This window comes from Myripristis murdjan, chromosome 18 (genome assembly GCF_902150065.1).
Source record: "Myripristis murdjan chromosome 18, fMyrMur1.1, whole genome shotgun sequence".
Lineage (NCBI taxonomy): Eukaryota > Metazoa > Chordata > Actinopteri > Holocentriformes > Holocentridae > Myripristis > Myripristis murdjan.
In genome coordinates this window covers 24,109,623-24,126,233 of record NC_043997.1, presented here as the reverse complement: position 1 = coordinate 24,126,233, position 16,611 = coordinate 24,109,623, and the positions used below count along the sequence as shown (strand labels likewise).

The 16,611-nt window shown below is 39.1% G+C and overlaps 1 protein-coding gene and 1 long non-coding RNA gene across 2 annotated transcripts; one reads left to right on the top strand and one right to left on the bottom strand.

Moving 5' to 3' along the window:
* Positions 1-504: 504 nt before the first annotated feature.
* LOC115377117 (uncharacterized) lies at positions 505-7,283 on the top strand. The gene is made up of 5 exons (XM_030077022.1): positions 505-551; positions 1,201-1,563; positions 2,110-2,214; positions 5,160-5,272; positions 6,708-7,283. The coding sequence occupies exons 2-5, from the start codon at positions 1,254-1,256 to the stop codon at positions 6,786-6,788; spliced, it is 609 nt and encodes a 202-aa protein (XP_029932882.1). The 5' UTR covers positions 505-551; positions 1,201-1,253; the 3' UTR covers positions 6,789-7,283.
* A 6,401-nt stretch (positions 7,284-13,684) lies between these two features.
* LOC115377119 (uncharacterized) lies at positions 13,685-15,525 on the bottom strand. The gene is made up of 2 exons (XR_003929883.1): positions 15,060-15,525; positions 13,685-14,654 (listed from the first exon to the last, which is right to left on the bottom strand). It is a non-coding gene; the product is annotated as an uncharacterized LOC115377119 (long non-coding RNA).
* Between the last annotated feature and the right edge of the window lie 1,086 nt (positions 15,526-16,611).

The window sequence follows — 16,611 nt, the reverse complement described above, 5'->3', positions numbered from 1 at the left end:
TGTTAGTATTTCCAATTTATGCCCATGATTGTGGCCCTTTCATCCTATCTGTAGGTGTACCTGCCTTTTCCTGTTATTTAGTTCATAATTACATCAACAAGAAAGAGAACTTTTGTCAGGGTTTGTTATGGAGAATTGAAGACAATAGCTTTTCTTCGATCTTTACAAAAGTCAAGTGCAGAGAGGATAAAAGGCTTTTTAAGCAAAACAGTTAACAAGTCCCTTCCTTGTGTGCATTTGAGTGCGAAAGAACAGGAACTGTGGTTTTTAACACCTCTCTGCAAAATAGTCACACACTCTGCTGAAACAAGATGATGCCATGCGTTATCAGTATCAGTATGTCCGTGTGTGTGTGTGTGTGTGTGTGTGTGTGTGTGTGTGTGTGTGTGTGTGTGTGTTTGTGTGTGTGAGTGTGAGAGTATGGGTACAATGGGAGGGGCTTCTCGCTCTCTAGAGATGAGCGGCACAAGTCATTGTGAATCAGTGTGAAATGATGAGGTTCCTACTAAACAGTCTGCTTCTCGCCTCCCTCTCTGGCCTTTCATCATGGAGTAAGTATGAATAAAACTAGTCTGCATCCTTGACTGTTAAAAGACTTCTGTTTCAAAAATGTGTCGAAACGAGTGGAATCGTACACAGAAATATATAAAACTCCCAAATCATCAAAATTAAAACAAAGGAAGGCCTCTTTGAATCACTGTATTGATGTTGTCAGGATAACGAGGAGCTCTTTAAAACTGCAGTGTATATCAAACTAAATCGTTTTCGTGAATTGTCTTCTGCATAAAATATATTGTTGTTCATCTTACACCAGCAAAAAGCTTTCAACTGGGCTTTGCAAGCATTATTATTTAGTTTATGTCATAATTTGAATCTACGTATATCTGAGTAACCTTACAACTAATTATTGTGTTTGCTTATCTGGCTTGTGCCTAGTAAAGACAGAAATGAAGAATTAATGGGGAGCATCAATTTCAGTGCAACATGATCTTTGCTTTGCACCTGAAAGTGAAATTGAAATGTAATCTAGGAGGGTGAACGCTGACTTCACACAGTGGGGAATTTAGATCCTGTCATGTGCGATGTTTGTCACTGATAATGCACAAAAACCCTCACAGTGATGCTGTTGATCCACGCCAAAACCCCACTACATCTCTGTATTCTGAGCTAATGAACTCTTTATGGATTATTTCTTCTTAGGTGTTTTATCTGACAACAAACTTGATGTGAGCCAGTCCTCTGATGTCGCCACCATGGAGGGGGAAACTGTCCACATCGACTGCTGCTGGAATGTGGACACCAAAAGAGTGATAGTAAAGTGGCTCAAAGAGAAAGAGCATGTTAGGACTGATATTGTCAATAAAAGCCAAAGTCAGGGATGTATACAGAACAAAGAGTGTTACTGTTCAATTCTGACCATCTCAAATATTACAAGAAATGATTCCGGTAGATACATTTGCGAAGTGACTGTGGATATACCAAAGTTACAGCAGGCCGAAGGAAATGGCACAATCATCACAGTTACAACCAGAAACAACAACAAGGCTGATGAAGCAACTGAGGGTATGTAACAATTCGCCTGTAGCCACATGTGCAAAGTCTTGCAGTGAGGTTTACACATATTGACACAAGTCACCTGTGTTTTCTATATGGTCACTACTGACCTTTTGTTAAAAACAAGATCTTCTCCAATCAATGTCCACTGCCAATATGATGTATATGATGACGTTTGATTGATTAAATGGCTATTAATGTGATTTAACCTCTATTTCAGATGCTTTTCTACCTTGTGAAGTATAAAATTCTGGGGGGAAATGCATCATACTTGAAGTATTTTGGATTTGTTTTTTATGAAAATAATTTTTAAGTAAAAAATGGATGTGCAACACACTCAAAATACAATGTAAGATTTCAGTTGTTGGAAATGCCCATTTTGTGCCTATGCGTTCTATATGGTCATTCTTTTTTCTTTGCAAAAGTCAGTTTGGTCAAACCATAATTGGAATTACTTTGTTCTGTAAAAGGATCTGACATTATTCTGTTATCAACTTGAGCCTGATTAACATTTTATTCATTTTTAAAAAAATTTTTTTTTTTTGTTTTACATAGTTACTACTGGTATGCCTGGCCAATTTACCATCATCATCGCTGCAGCTGTTCTGGCTCTGCTGGTCCTGATCAGTGCCATCTGCTTTTGGAGGCTAAAGACACGAGGTAAGGAGCGCCCCGGTGGCTCACTGGCAGGGGTGCCGCCAGGAATGTTGGGCCCCATGAAAAAAAAAAAAAAAAAAAAAAAAATACATATATACATATACACATATACACACACATATATATATATATATATATATATATATGTGTGTGTGTGTGTGTGTTTTTTTCTGTCAGGCAAGGCAAGGGCCCTTGGAATTGTCCTAACTTTTCCCCCATATATGGCGCCCCTGCTCACCGGTAAAGCATGTGCTCCAGAGCTTAGTCCTGATCGCAGCGACCGGGGTTCAAATCCGACCTCGGGTCCTTTGCTGCACGTCATCCTCTCTCTCCCCTGCCTTTCCTGTCTATCTCTACTGTGACTGTCAAATAAAGCAGGAATGCCAAAAAGATAATCTTTAAAAAAAGAAATGAGGTAATATAAATAAATAAATAAATAAATTCTGTAAGCATTACTCAAAACATCATCATTCAAACATCAGAAACTGAACGGATGGAGTATCTCAGCAGGTTAAGGTGCAGACCATATGCTCATAACTGCATGAGGACTTGAAGCTGATAAAATGCTGACAAATAATAATGCATCACACAGTGAAAAAAATGTCTGTAATTTTTTTGGACTCCTATTGGCTCTGTGAAATCTCCATTGTGTAAAATCTCCTGAAGCAGAGATTAGTGTTTATCTTGAAAAGAAATAAAAGTTATTGTTTCGGATTTCAAAGGGAGTGAGAAATAATATCTTGATTGGTAACGGTCTGAGCTGAAGACGCTCTGATACACATTTTGTCTCTCATCACAAAATTAATAAAGTTATCTGAAGGTTAAGGGGCTGAACTAAGAGAGAATTACTGACAGAGATTTCTGTCTGACGGGATGTTTTTGAATATCTACATTGTGGGTGGAGCAGAGGTACAAGTAAGGAGAAATACTCGTATTGGAGACTTTATCGAAAAAGACAAAACAAATAATTATACACTGTTTTCTCCAGTTTATCTTTGTTTTCGTAATCGTTTGATGATGAGATATACAACAGGATGGTGTACGCTGCTCAGTCCCAGTCTTCTCCACTATTTGACAGTTATCTTTGACTCAGCTGGTGAATCATTTACATAGTTCTTTAAAACATCAATTTATAAATATAAAACATGGCATCATCAGCAAAAGAGCATTTCAGGTCATAAACAGCAAAATCTACATCAGAACACATCACATGGGAACACCTGAGCAGAAAATTTCCGATATAGCAATGAAAATCTTGGAGTTTAGTAACTTAACCCAAGGGTAATCTCATTGCATGTTGCATAAATTATTTTTTGAATATATTCTTTTTTGCCAAAGGCATCATATAATGTCTTCCATCTTCCATCAGCACACTTTCAATGAAAATTTTATATTTCTTCCTAAGTGTTGCTTATGGAGGTAATTTTGAAGGACTATAAAAGTGATTCTACCTGTTTAGCATAATATCTACCAAATGTATATTTCATGTTTCTGCTAGGGCGGCACGGTGGTGCAGTGGTTAGCACTGTCGCCTCACAGTGAGAAGGTCCTGGGTTCGATTCCCACCCAAGGTCCTTTCTGTGTGGAGTTTGCATGTTCTCCCCGTGTCTGCGTGGGTTTCCTCCCACCGTCCAAAGACATGCAGGTTAGGTGAATTGGAGAAGCTAAATTGCCCCTAGGTATGACTGTGTGTGTGAATGTCAGTGTTTGTCTGTCTGCCCTGCGATGGACTGGCGACCTGTCCAGGGTGTTTCCTTGCCTTCGCCCTATGAGCGCTGGGATTGGCTCCAGCACCCCCCCGCGACCCTAGTGAGGATAAGCGGTTTAGAAGATGAATGAATGTTTCTGCTAATCTTTTGTATTTTAGCAGTCCAATATTATTTTCTGACCCTTTATCCAGTCATTGGTTTCTATTCATTCCACTGCGATATGAAAATGAACTTTCAGAGCCTTCAAACTTTCTTCACACCCGTGTTCCTTCACTGTAACACAGATGTATGTATGGTATGAGCAAACGACTTTGTTAGCTGCAGAAACAGAACATTATAAGGTGGGTGCTTTAACCAAAAAATTCTAATTTGAAAATGGAGGGATTTTGATTATGTTCTGAGAAATCTTTAGCACTCCCCCATGATTTGCAACATGGTTGCAAATCTGATATGGTTCTTTAAGACCTGCTCATCACAGATAATTAGTTCTTTTGTTTTATTGTGATACAAAGGCCAACAAAAGCTGTATCATCTGAATATCTGCATATTCATCAAGCATCATAAATTCATTGGTATACATAGAGTAGAGTATAGAGTTTAAAGCCCTGGAGATTTGCTCTGCTAACAGTGAGCTGCTCAGAAACAAAATACTTTTTCCAGAAACTCTGTGGCCTGATAGAGAGGAAATGTTTTATCCAGAATATAAGACCACTGCTGAAGCTGAGATCAGATAGTTTCACTAAACAAATGCATTTGCCTGAACTGATGTTGACAAAGCCATCTGCCCAGAGAGATTCCACAGCAGTAGAGTGGTGCAGGAAACCAGCATGCAGCCATATTGCAATAGGCATCATTATCACAATATGAAAATATTTAAATTGTAATATAATTACGTGATTACTACAATACTGCAACATCAAACTGTGACATTAGCACATACAAAGATGCAAATTCCTGGCCTAGACTATGGGGAATGGAGGATTAGTGAGATGACTGTTGATAGACTGACTGGCTGCTTTTGTATCTTTCCTGGTATATTCTTTGACATTTTTATCTAGTGAGTAATGTTGAAGGTTATTTTTAAATGTTTAAAGGATCACTTCACTTCATGATATTGTTATTTGTTGTTGCAATAATAATTTCATGAAAATTTTATATGGTGAGAGCTCTTACACTCTCTGGAAAAACACAGTTGTTACAAACAATGTAACAATGAAAATGTGTGTGTTGGATTCGCAGGTTCAGAGCGAGCAGCCAGGGTGATCTATGAGGTTCCTCATAGTGACTCTGAGGGGGTGGAGGTGGGGGTGGATGGACACAGCACCAGCTCCTCCAGAGGCTCTTCCCAGTGGGTGAGTCCACAGACATAGTGTGCATACCAGTACATGACAAACTGAACAAAATAAACGATGCATCCTCAGTGTAATACAGGATTCTCTGAGGTGATTTCACAGTATTTTGAGGTGATCAACAGAGGCCTTTTTTCAAATTTCCAGCAATTTTAGATTATGTCTTTTTTTTTTAACTGCTCAGACTTTAGCGAGTCATTACAAGTTTTGTGGGTCAAACCTTTGACTATTCTGGTCCAGATTTTGCGGTATCAATTTCAGCCACATTTTCAATCCATTCTTTTTTCATGAAAACACTTTGAATAGATCTACTTAGAGTTTTCTGAGCTGAGGTGGAATGAAGGGAGGCTGACAGGTAGCGAAATGTCTCCCTCTAAAGCTAACATGACCAAAAATAAACAGCTACAACAAATTTAAAGTCCATCAGCCTGCGTGGGATTTTAGTCTCATTGTATATTTTTTGTTGATGCAGATCTTTTTGATCCAGTCACACTTACATGAAGCTAAAAGAGTCTAGCAGTAGGTAAAACATAACAAAAATCCATGGGTTATGTTGTATGATTTACCAGCTTTATATTAAAATGCTGAACATTTTGAAATAAATGAAATATGTGATGACTGGTCATGTGACCAATATGTATTTATCACACCTGTGACCACTAAATTTTGTTGAGTTAACTTGAAGAGGCAACGAGCAAAATGTGTTGTTGGCTCCCAGTAAAGTTACAGTAAAATTAATTCAATGTGCAGTGGTTTATTTTTGTCTTCACATAATAATTAATGCCATACATTAATGGATTAGGTACAAATATTTTATCATATTGCACATTGACTGGTTATTAGACCTATGACATCATAAGAGGTGCAACATATTTTATCTGATGATAAAATATGTTAATGTGATCAGCTTGATTTATTATTTCATTATTATATATTATTTATTGCTCATGACTGTTAAATTATGATATTAAGTTTTAATATATTTAATCCATTACAATGGGCATTGTACTACATTTTAACAAGTTATAACATCATCAGTCAGTTATTATGTTACCAGTTGCTACATGGCTGCCCGGCCTTTTTCTCTCCATCATTCACAGAGCTCAGCATGTATAACTTCACAAAATCTGATCCAAATAATCATTGCTGTGCCTTCAGAATATGTTATATAATATAGTTTACAGTATTTTGTCCAAGGTTCAACTCTTACTGCTGCTGTTATGCTTTTTCAATCCGTGCTGGAAAGTCACTGCTCAACAAAAACAGCAGCCTGCCCCTCACATATTGTAAAGGGTCAATTATCAATTCTGACCTTGGAGTGTGACTAGCAGTGTAGTAACCACACTTGTTTGACATGTGCCTGTATCTGATATACTGTATTGATACCAGATAGAGTTCCACACATTTTAAGACCGTCTCTCTCCTCTCTCTCTAACAGTGCCAAGTGCCAGTGTATGAGTCCTTTGACTACTTTGAGCGTGTGGAGACCAAAGGCAATGGATGTGGATCTGCTCAGTGAAATCCTCCTTCCCTTTCATGCGTGTACATACATTTATTTTCCAGCAATTTTACCTCCATTTGTATATACTAAGATTATAAAAGTGTAAATAGCCGCTATTTTTTGGTAAACACAGGATTTTATAAATGAAGTTAGATGAGTGCTTTTTGTTGGACTTTTTTATGCTATTACCTTATCAGATTAAAGCGGAAACACACAAGCAGTTTGACAAAGCTCTGTGGTAACTTTTCAGTGAGGTCATATATGTGTGAAATATTGATTTCACAACCAAGATGCAGTCAGAGGGCGACACGGGCGGTGGGTGGAAACTGTGGTCTTCAGATGGCTCTATATAATAGGCCAATGACAGGAAATGGAAACAGCGTCTGTGACAGTCAAGGCTGCTGTCTCCCATGCCTCCTCTTGTGCATGTTGAGCTCACAAGGCACGCAAAACTCATGTAGTGGCTTTAAAAGAAAAATACTGCATTAATGTTATTGAAATACTTTTGCATTTGACTGAGCCCAACTTTTTCTTCTTTTTTTTTTTTTTTTTTTTTGAGATGACGAACTCTGAAGCGCAGATTGGATAATACAAGTCATATAAAGATTTTGTTTGTCCACCTTGAAATGATTATGTGACACAACTCAAATGCTCCATTTTGGCTTTTTTCATCATGTAAACGACTACAAAAGGTTACGGTTAAGAGAGTTCCTGAGATTGGGCTGCTTTTTCCAACAAGACAAGTCAAAATGACTTGACAGAATTCTTCTGATGCACATTTCTCTGGGTTTTATCCAGATCATGTTTTCCTGGTGGAACTTAGAAAATCATCATCATAGAATCTGTGTCGCTCAGTCTTAAGTCATTATATAAAAGATGGTGGTCTTTTCCCTCATTATTCCGTGACAAATTAAGAAAGAAAAAGGTCTGGAGTTCATTCCAAGTGTTTGCATTTGCATTTGGTTGTTGTTTATCAGAACGTTCAACATGTGATCCAAAGAGGTGTCTGTGCAGGTGAAGTAATACACTGGTGAGCTCAGCAACACCAAAAGGCCTGGAAGACCACAGAAGACATCTAAAGTGGATGACCAAAGAAGCCTTTCGCTGGTGAAGAAAAAACCATTCACAAAGTGTAGGGGAGTCAAAAACACTCTGGATGAGGTAGGTGTATCACTGTCCAAATCTACAGTCAAGAGACGTTTGTGAGAAAATACAGAGGATATACAGCAAACCACTGGTGTCACTCAAGAACAGGAAGGCCAGATTAGACTTTACAAAAAACATCTAAAAAAGCCTGCCTGATTCTAGAGCAAGGTTCTTTGGACAGATGAAATGAATATGAATTTGTATCAGAATGATGGGAAGAGCAAAGTGTGGAGAATGAAAGGAACAGCTCATGACCGAAAGCAGAGCTTATCATCTGTCTAGCATGGTGCAGGCAGTGTTATGGCATGGGCATGGCTGCCAGTGGAACTGGGTCACTAGTGTTTATTGATGATGTGACGGCTGATGGAAGCAGCAGGATGAATTCTAACGTTTATAGGGCCAAACTATCTGCTCAGGTTCAGACAAAACTGATTAGGACAGAGCTTCACAGTGCAGATGGACAATGACCCAAAACGAAAGCAGCCCAAGCGTTACTGAAAGCAAAGAAGTGGAATATCCTTCAATGGCCAAGTCAGTCCGCAGACCTCAACCCAACTGAGCTGCTTTTCACCTGAAGACCAAACTGAAGGCTGAAAGACCCACAAACCAGCAGCAGCTGGAGGAGCTGCAGTAAAGGCTTGGCAGAGCGTCTCAAAGGGGGAAACTCAGAATTTGGTGATATTGTTCATGGGCTCCAGACTTCAGGCAGTCATAGACTGCAAAGGATTTTCCTCCAAATATTTAATATCCTTATAATTATATTTATACGTATATGTCATGTACAGTTTGTCCAATTACTTCTGAACGTCTGCAAATGGGGTGACAATGTATAAAACTGGTTGTAATTCCTAAACGGTTAATACCATATTTGTGTCCAACCCCTTAAATTAAAGCTGAAAGTTTGCACTTCAATCAGGTCTTGATTACTCCATTTCAAATCTACTATTGGTAGTGTAGAAAGGCAAAATTTTGAATATTGTGTCACTGTCCAAATACTTCTGGACCTAACTATATGTCAGTCAGTATGAATTAGTCACCAAATTTAAAGCGTGTTGTGGACATGATTGGATGGTGTTTGGGTGTGTTGTTTATCGTGAACATTCTCAACATTCTGTGGCAAAGCAAGAACAGTTAATGCTGGGAGTCATGTGTCACGGTGCCAGTTGGGTGGTGAACAGGCACTTCAGAAAGATTTCAAAGGAATAAACAGTGGTGATCATTGCCAAAATACTACACCCATCTTATGAGAACAAACACACCCATCCAACCCTTCACTTGTATAGGCCTTGCACACTATATATGACATAAAGATGCATAATCTTTCTATCAAGTACTCAACATGTACTACCTTCAACCCCCAGTGAAGGAAGATTTCACAAGCATTCATGGTAAACTCAAATTCCAGAAAAATCCGCAATCTCTGAACCAATAATTGAACCAGTAATCTCTGAACCAGTAATTTTACAGTTTAACAACAGCAAAACACTATCAAAAGTTCCTTTTAAAAAACTTACACTCATCACTCGCTTGCAAGTAAAGCTGGGGGTGAGCACTGGAAAAATGACACATTATGGGTGAAATGTCCCTTTAATGTGTATAGTTGGCATTGCAAAGAACAGTGGCCACTGGGGATTGTTGGACCAACTGATGGTAACTTTTAACTGTTAACTATTAAATATTTTGTGCTGTGGCTGCTTGGCTCATATATCCTCATTTCTCAAGCGGTTGTGACATACTTTCTGCCCCCACTGATGTGCACTGTTACCATGGAAACTAACCACAACAGGCGTTTATTCTGCACGAGCAAAATGACCACAGCAAACAGTTGTACTTAGGTCTTTCGCTTCTATGGTGGCTGCATGGACGTGATGCGGTGTGCGTTAACTTAAGGAACCGGCACTGTGAGGCCTCTATTCAGGCAACATCAAACAGCTTATTGACTTGTGCATTTTCTTGTAGGGTACTAGTTTTGCATGCCTATGCAAGGAAGAAAATGTGTGGTCATGTAAGATAGCAACACTTGCAAGAAGTGGTGGTTGACACCTTCCTCAGGTCATAGTGGGTGTGCCTGGGTTGGATGTGTGTGTTTGTTCTCAGCAGTGTAGCTTATATTTTGGCAACGATTAGCACTGTTTTATCCCCTCAAGCTGTTGGTGACCTGCCCATTCAACACCCACCTGGCACTGCAATGCATGAATGCCTATGTTAATAACAGTTGTTGCTCCAGCACAGTGGTTGCACAATATCGAAAATGTCAGCCATCAACGACACACCCAATCACCCAAAGGTTAACAGAGTTAAAGCTAAGCTACTGTATTTCTGTATTACTTTATGTTGACTTTTTGAGTTTTTTGAAACAGGCTGACCCCAGCGTTAACGTTACACTGACTGGCTTCCATCTGTTGCAATGGAAACGTAGGATACACTGATATTTTGGTCAGAGTGAACATGTTAAGTCCTAACAGCCTTGTGCAAGCCACACAGAAGCCAACAAGGTGGCACAACAACGCTCACCTAGCATTTTGGGCGAGTGTTGTGTTTGTTGGTATTTTTTTGTGATTACTGTGGGCAGTGTGCAAAAGGCTTTTATTTTGGTGACTAATTTATATCGATTGAAATTATATTGAGAAAGTTCTTATGGCAGTCAGTAGGTGTTCCAGGTGTTGCTTTTTAATGGGCTAGTAGCTATTTAAATGACACAAAGTTCCTGTGTCAGGTTAGCGCACTGGAGCACCCAAACACAGGTAAGTATAAGGAGTTTATTGTAAAGGCTAGGATAGCTGCTGCTGCAGGAGAAGGAATGGGAGCTTTGACGGCAGAGATAGGGCTGGCGGAAACGCTGGAGAGGATGTAGGTGGGCAGGCAGGTCGGAGCAGTGATCCTCAGAAGCTGAGGCAACGTCTGGGAGTGAGAGCCGGGTTCTTACATTGCAAATCTGATGAATTGTTGAGAGGTAGGTGCACTGAAGGCAAGCAGGATCATGTGCGTAGGGTGAAGCAAGGTGCTGAGAGAGAGGGAGAGGGAGTGACACACCCATATCACACTCACACACACGAGAACACAAGGGAGGGAGAAACACAGGAACACAGGGAAAACACTGGCCAGGCAGAGACCATAACAGCCTGTGCAGGGCGAAGCTATGAATTTCAGATTATGAAGATTGTGCGGAAGCCCCACAACAACAAAATTGGGATCTCTAGAGGGATCTTCTTTCTGAGATCCGTCTTTATTGTTTCCTCTTTTGTGGGTCACATTTTTATCCATGGCATTAATGGAAAACTCATATTCCAGCCATCTTTGATCCAACAGAAAAACAGGGCTGTAATGTTACAGTTTTACAACAGTAAAACACTATCAAATGCTCCTTTTAAAAAGCTCACACTCATCAGGCTTGCAAGGAAAGCTTTCATGGTTGGAGGCAGCACACACTGAGAAAATGCATTCCACTCCATTCAAGCCTCACCTTTGAAAAACATTCTGTACTGTCAGTGCTCTTTTGTCCCACCACAATATGGATAATGTGTGAGTAATATGTGAAATCCTTTAGTATTGTAGTATAGATGCAGAGAGTTTGAGCAGTTAAGATGGTTCCCATTGTGTTTGTCTAGAGCACTGCACCCTTTGGGCGTGTCTCCCTCTACTCAGTGGCACTCTGCTTATCCGGTCTTTCCAGCCCACCCCGAGTCTTCTGCAGCGTGTCTATCCTCTTGAAAGTAAGCTAATGTAAGATGCACATGTGGAATAGATGAGATACAAATAATTTTTACTTTTTTGGTCAATTTAACCCTATGAAGCCATTTGTATCATATATGATACACGTTATCAATTCACACATTCCGTTTTCAGTTTAATCAATACTTGACCAAAATACTGTTGTATACCTTTGAACACTTCCCCTGTTCACCCTGGACCATACCATTGGCACTTCAAGTACATATCATATATCGTACAACAGAAAGATCGTGTAATAACATTTTTTTTTTTTTTTTTTTTACATTTTGTTATAGGACTAAATAAAAGGTTCAATTTCAAAAAAATGGAATTTTCTGTCAATTCTTTCATAGTTCAGGCTTTACAGGGTTAATATAATGACCACTATACTGCTGTCTAACTTCAACAGTGACATATTTGTCATACTACGGCATGTAAATTGTGACTCCCACTGTGTTGCCAGTTAAGTTACTGTAATTCAAATTTATAGTACAATCAATGTATTTCACTTTTACAGTACCTAAGCGTTACTTTAATTGTATATTACAGTAACATCACTGTAGAAACCTCAGTTAACTGTACAATATAGTAATCCTACTCATTTATTTATTTTATTTACTTTTCCTAAATATTAAATAATAAATAGCACATGTGGTTGTGGTGTTCAGGTGTCACATAAACACTCTCTCTGGAATATGGCGCCAGGCCAGGGGACCAAAGAGAAAGTGTCTATATCTCTATATAAAGTTTCTATATATAACTAAAATGATCTATTTATTCATTTATTGGTGTTTGTTTGTTTATTCGTTTAATTATTTTGGTCAGTTTTACCCCTAGTCTTTTAATTTTATCTTTTACATCTGATTTTACTCTCTTGTATGCCTCTTTTCTTTTTACAGTTTTTATTTTTCATACCTAACCCCTTTTTATTGCTGTTTTATTTCGCTATTTTAAGTTTGTATCTATTTCGGATTGGTCTTAATCCTGCCTCCAGTGTTTCCTCAGTTCAAATTGTTGAGATTTATCATAGCTTTACCTCGATTAACCTCTAACAGGAACCTCACAGCTTCCTGTTTTTTTATGTTCTGTTTTATTGGGTGAAGCACTTTGTATTAACATGTAATTGTGCTCTATAAATTAAGTTTGAATGGCTGATTGATTGACTCTATACACATAGCATACACAGTTACACAATCTTGCAAACCAGACACCACTGAAACTCCTGCACTGGTTTCACCTGATTCTACTATGGGTGTGACCATCATGTCACACCCATAGTGTTTTCTTTTTCTTTTTTTTTTTTTTTTTTTAGCCAAACCCAATTTTGAAAGATTGTTATAAAAGGACGTGTCTCTCTCCATTCCTCTATCCACGCTCAACCCTGTTGACCGGCCAGCTTCAGCCTTTGACCTTCATCTTCACCTGTTTGATCAGAAACCGTGATGGCACTCGAAGTGGCTGTTTTCTGTATTGCTGAAATTTTCCATAAACATGCTTCCAAGGATGGTGATAAAGACACACTGAGCAAACAAGAGGTGAAACAACTGCTTGAAGAAGAGATGCCTAACATCAAGGTACTGTACACAGCTGGGAAGGTATAATGTGTTGACAGAGGTGGTAAAAAATGAGGTCTGCTTTATTGTGCTAGGTGATGTATTCTTTATGTTATATATTCTTTAGGTTATGCATTTATGTATTCTTATATATATCTCATATCTCAATGTCAATTCCAAAACAAAAAACAAAACAAAACAAAACAAAACAAACAAACAAAAACAATATTACAATATTTGAATTTGCTGGTATTGATTTGTGATGCACCTGTTGCCATACATAAGAATCCCTACCTGTAATACCATATCAAAAAAGTGACAAGATGATTGTTGTTAATCAAATGTTAATTGTTTTTTTTCCCTGCTCATCTGCTGAACTTTGAGTTGTAGCTTCTAATAGTACTTCTGCTGTTTTGTTCTCCTGTGCAGGAAATGCTGGATAAAAAAGGACAGGATGCTCTCAAGATTCTGGATGCAGATAAGGACACCAAGGTGGACTTTATCGAGTTCAGTGCGTTTCTAATGAAACTCGGCATGCAAATGAACAAGGTACTTGCCCTGGGCCAGCAGTCTGCGTAACAGTGAGGAGTTCAACTGCACCCAAGGGTGGGGCCAGATGACCATAGCTTGTGCTTGTCTGATTTAAGTGCATTTACAATGGCAATGGAAAATAAATACATACATTTTTAAAAAATGCCACTGTGCCTGTTTGCTGTTTGGTTGTTATTTCTTATGAAACTGTAATGGCCGTCATATTCATCATACTGGAATTGCTGCAGCAGGACACATTAATAGGATATGGCAAAGGTAAATAGGAATTTGTTCTTGGTGACTTGCCTGGTTAAACAATTGTTAAAGTAAATGAATAAAAAGCAAATTGCCATTTTTCACTTAAAAATCCCAGTTGTTAAGCTGATAACTGTGTGGTGGTTGAGCTACAACCAAACTTGTTTTTCTTAAGTCCTGAAAGGCTGACATATGGAGAGATTGTGGAGATTTGTTCAGCCATGCAAAGCATTCTGGTAGCGTCGCAGTGCAAAAATATGTCCAATATGCAAGCGAAGAGATTATGAGGACATGAAGGTAGCCAAATAATTGGGCCTTGTCTGTGCATGTCACTGTAGTCAAGGATATGTAAACACATATATTTGTGTGGGTAGTAGCATTTACATGTAAGACATGTCATAATCTAGATGGAAGAGGGTGTATTGCTAGTCATTTCAAAGTAAGGAGCCATAATTGCCTCATGACTAAAAACAATCATGGTCACTAGACCTGATCTGTGTAAAGCAAAAACATTAGGTTTTAACATTAGTTGAACTTTCAACTTGAACTTTAGTTTAAGGATTATATTTTAGATATACCAGGTTTCCACTTGACTTTGACCACTGGTAACTCTACCATTGTGACAAATGTACAGTTTGATGTGTCACTGATGCAGTGTATGAGCTGGGAATATCCCGACCGGCTGGAGCTGCAGAGAAGGAGGGAAAGTGTTGAAAAATGTCAAACTGAGGCGGGAGCTTAGACACTCCAGCACATCTGATGCAATGCTGTCAGCCATATTAGTAGCTCACAGCTCCACCCAGGTTTTGCAAACATCCCTTTTTGTCACATCTAGAGCTATCTCTAACTTGAGTGGGTCTTAAAGGGATAGTTCACCCATTTTGAAAAATATGGTATTATTTTCACAGTATTAAGGCAGTTATTTTTAACATTATCACAAAGTATGAAAACCAATACAAGATAGTAAAAGGATGTTTTAAGAAGGGACTTTAAAGAAATCACTGACTGAGTTGACCTGATAAGCAACAGTTAGCATTTGGAGCAGTAGAAACTGTGCAACACAATATATTTGAACATATTTGAATATATTTACCTGTTCCTCTGGGAAGAGATAGTCTACCCACCAGGGAGCACACTTTCTCAAACCAGGACACTTGTGTAATCATAGAAGTACTCTGCTGCCCTCTTGTGGCCGATGTGTCCTCCACCTTACACGCAAACACACACACACACACACACACACACACACACACACACACACACACACACACACAAAGCAGAGTGTCAGGCCTGCTGAGCCTCAAGTGGATTTGATGAGACCGAAGAGTTCAGGATGTCACGTTACAGGGACGGACACGAGTGTGCAGCGTGATGTGTTATTAATGCAGAGGCATGTGGGAGAGCAAATTTCTCTTCTTCCTTATCCTCATCACTATCACCCTCCTCCTAACCATCTCTGCCATCCTAGACATGCAAATGTGTCTGGATGTTTGATTTGACTCTACCGTGCAGCAGGCCATGCAGGGCTGTTTGTCAAACATGGCCGGCTTGTAATCAGCTTGCAAGGTCACTAAGCTCAGACTCTCTCTTCCTCTCTCTCTCTCTCTCTCTCTCTCTCTCTCTCTTCCTCAGTGGGGCATTATAGAGGCTTATCTAGGGATTAGAGCCCAGAGTGGAGGAGGATGTGGTTCTGGAGTCAGGAGATACAGGTGAAAAGAGAGGAAAAAGCGATGGGGGGTGGAGTATTTTACAAATACACCCTTATAGCTAACATGCCATGCCTATATTGTTAGACTGTGTTAAGCCGAAACAAAATGCCAATGCACACAGACTCTGTGCATTCTCATTGTTTCATAGAGAGTGTGGTCATGTGAGCTGAAGCCACATATTGCTGCTTCATAAACGAGAACACTAACAAGATCTACAGTCACATTATAGCTGGATCATGAGATGCTAATATCTACAAAATGTATAAACTTCACTAATCTTTTCCTGAGGCAAGCAGTCGTATTTTAGAACTCCGATATCATTTTTCCTCCCTTTTGTCCAGCGTTCGTTGGTTTCCATTCATTTCACTATGATATGAAAATGAACTTTCAGAGACTTCAGACTTTCTTCACAGCAGTATTCCTTCACCGTAATAAAGTCGTCCTCATTAGTTTTCCTAAAAGCAAAGGCACGGCATGACGACTGGAAATTGGGCAGAGTGATGCCGTCCCTCCACCGACAAATAGTCCCCGGGGAGACATTTGCTTTCCACAGCCAATTATCAGTTCTGTGGTTTATGAGTGGCGATGGCTTTCTTAACTGCAAATTTGAAAATGGAGGGATTTTGATTATATGTTGAGAAAAATTGAGTACTTCTGCATGATTTGCAAAATGGTTTGTTGCAATGTAAAATGTGGGGAAATTGTGGTATATAAGCCAGATATTTAAAATCACTGGTATGGTCCTATAAAGGTTATGTTATCCTCGTGTTTCATGTTCATGTGGTTTGAGAAGTGTCTTTAAGTTTCTTGAAAAAAGCCTTTAAATTACTGTATGCTATTTTGATGCAGTTATTGATTGACTGATTGATTGATTTATGTGTTTATGGAAGTTTGTGTGTCTATGGGTGGCATTCTTGTCTTTGTGTGACCGTGGTG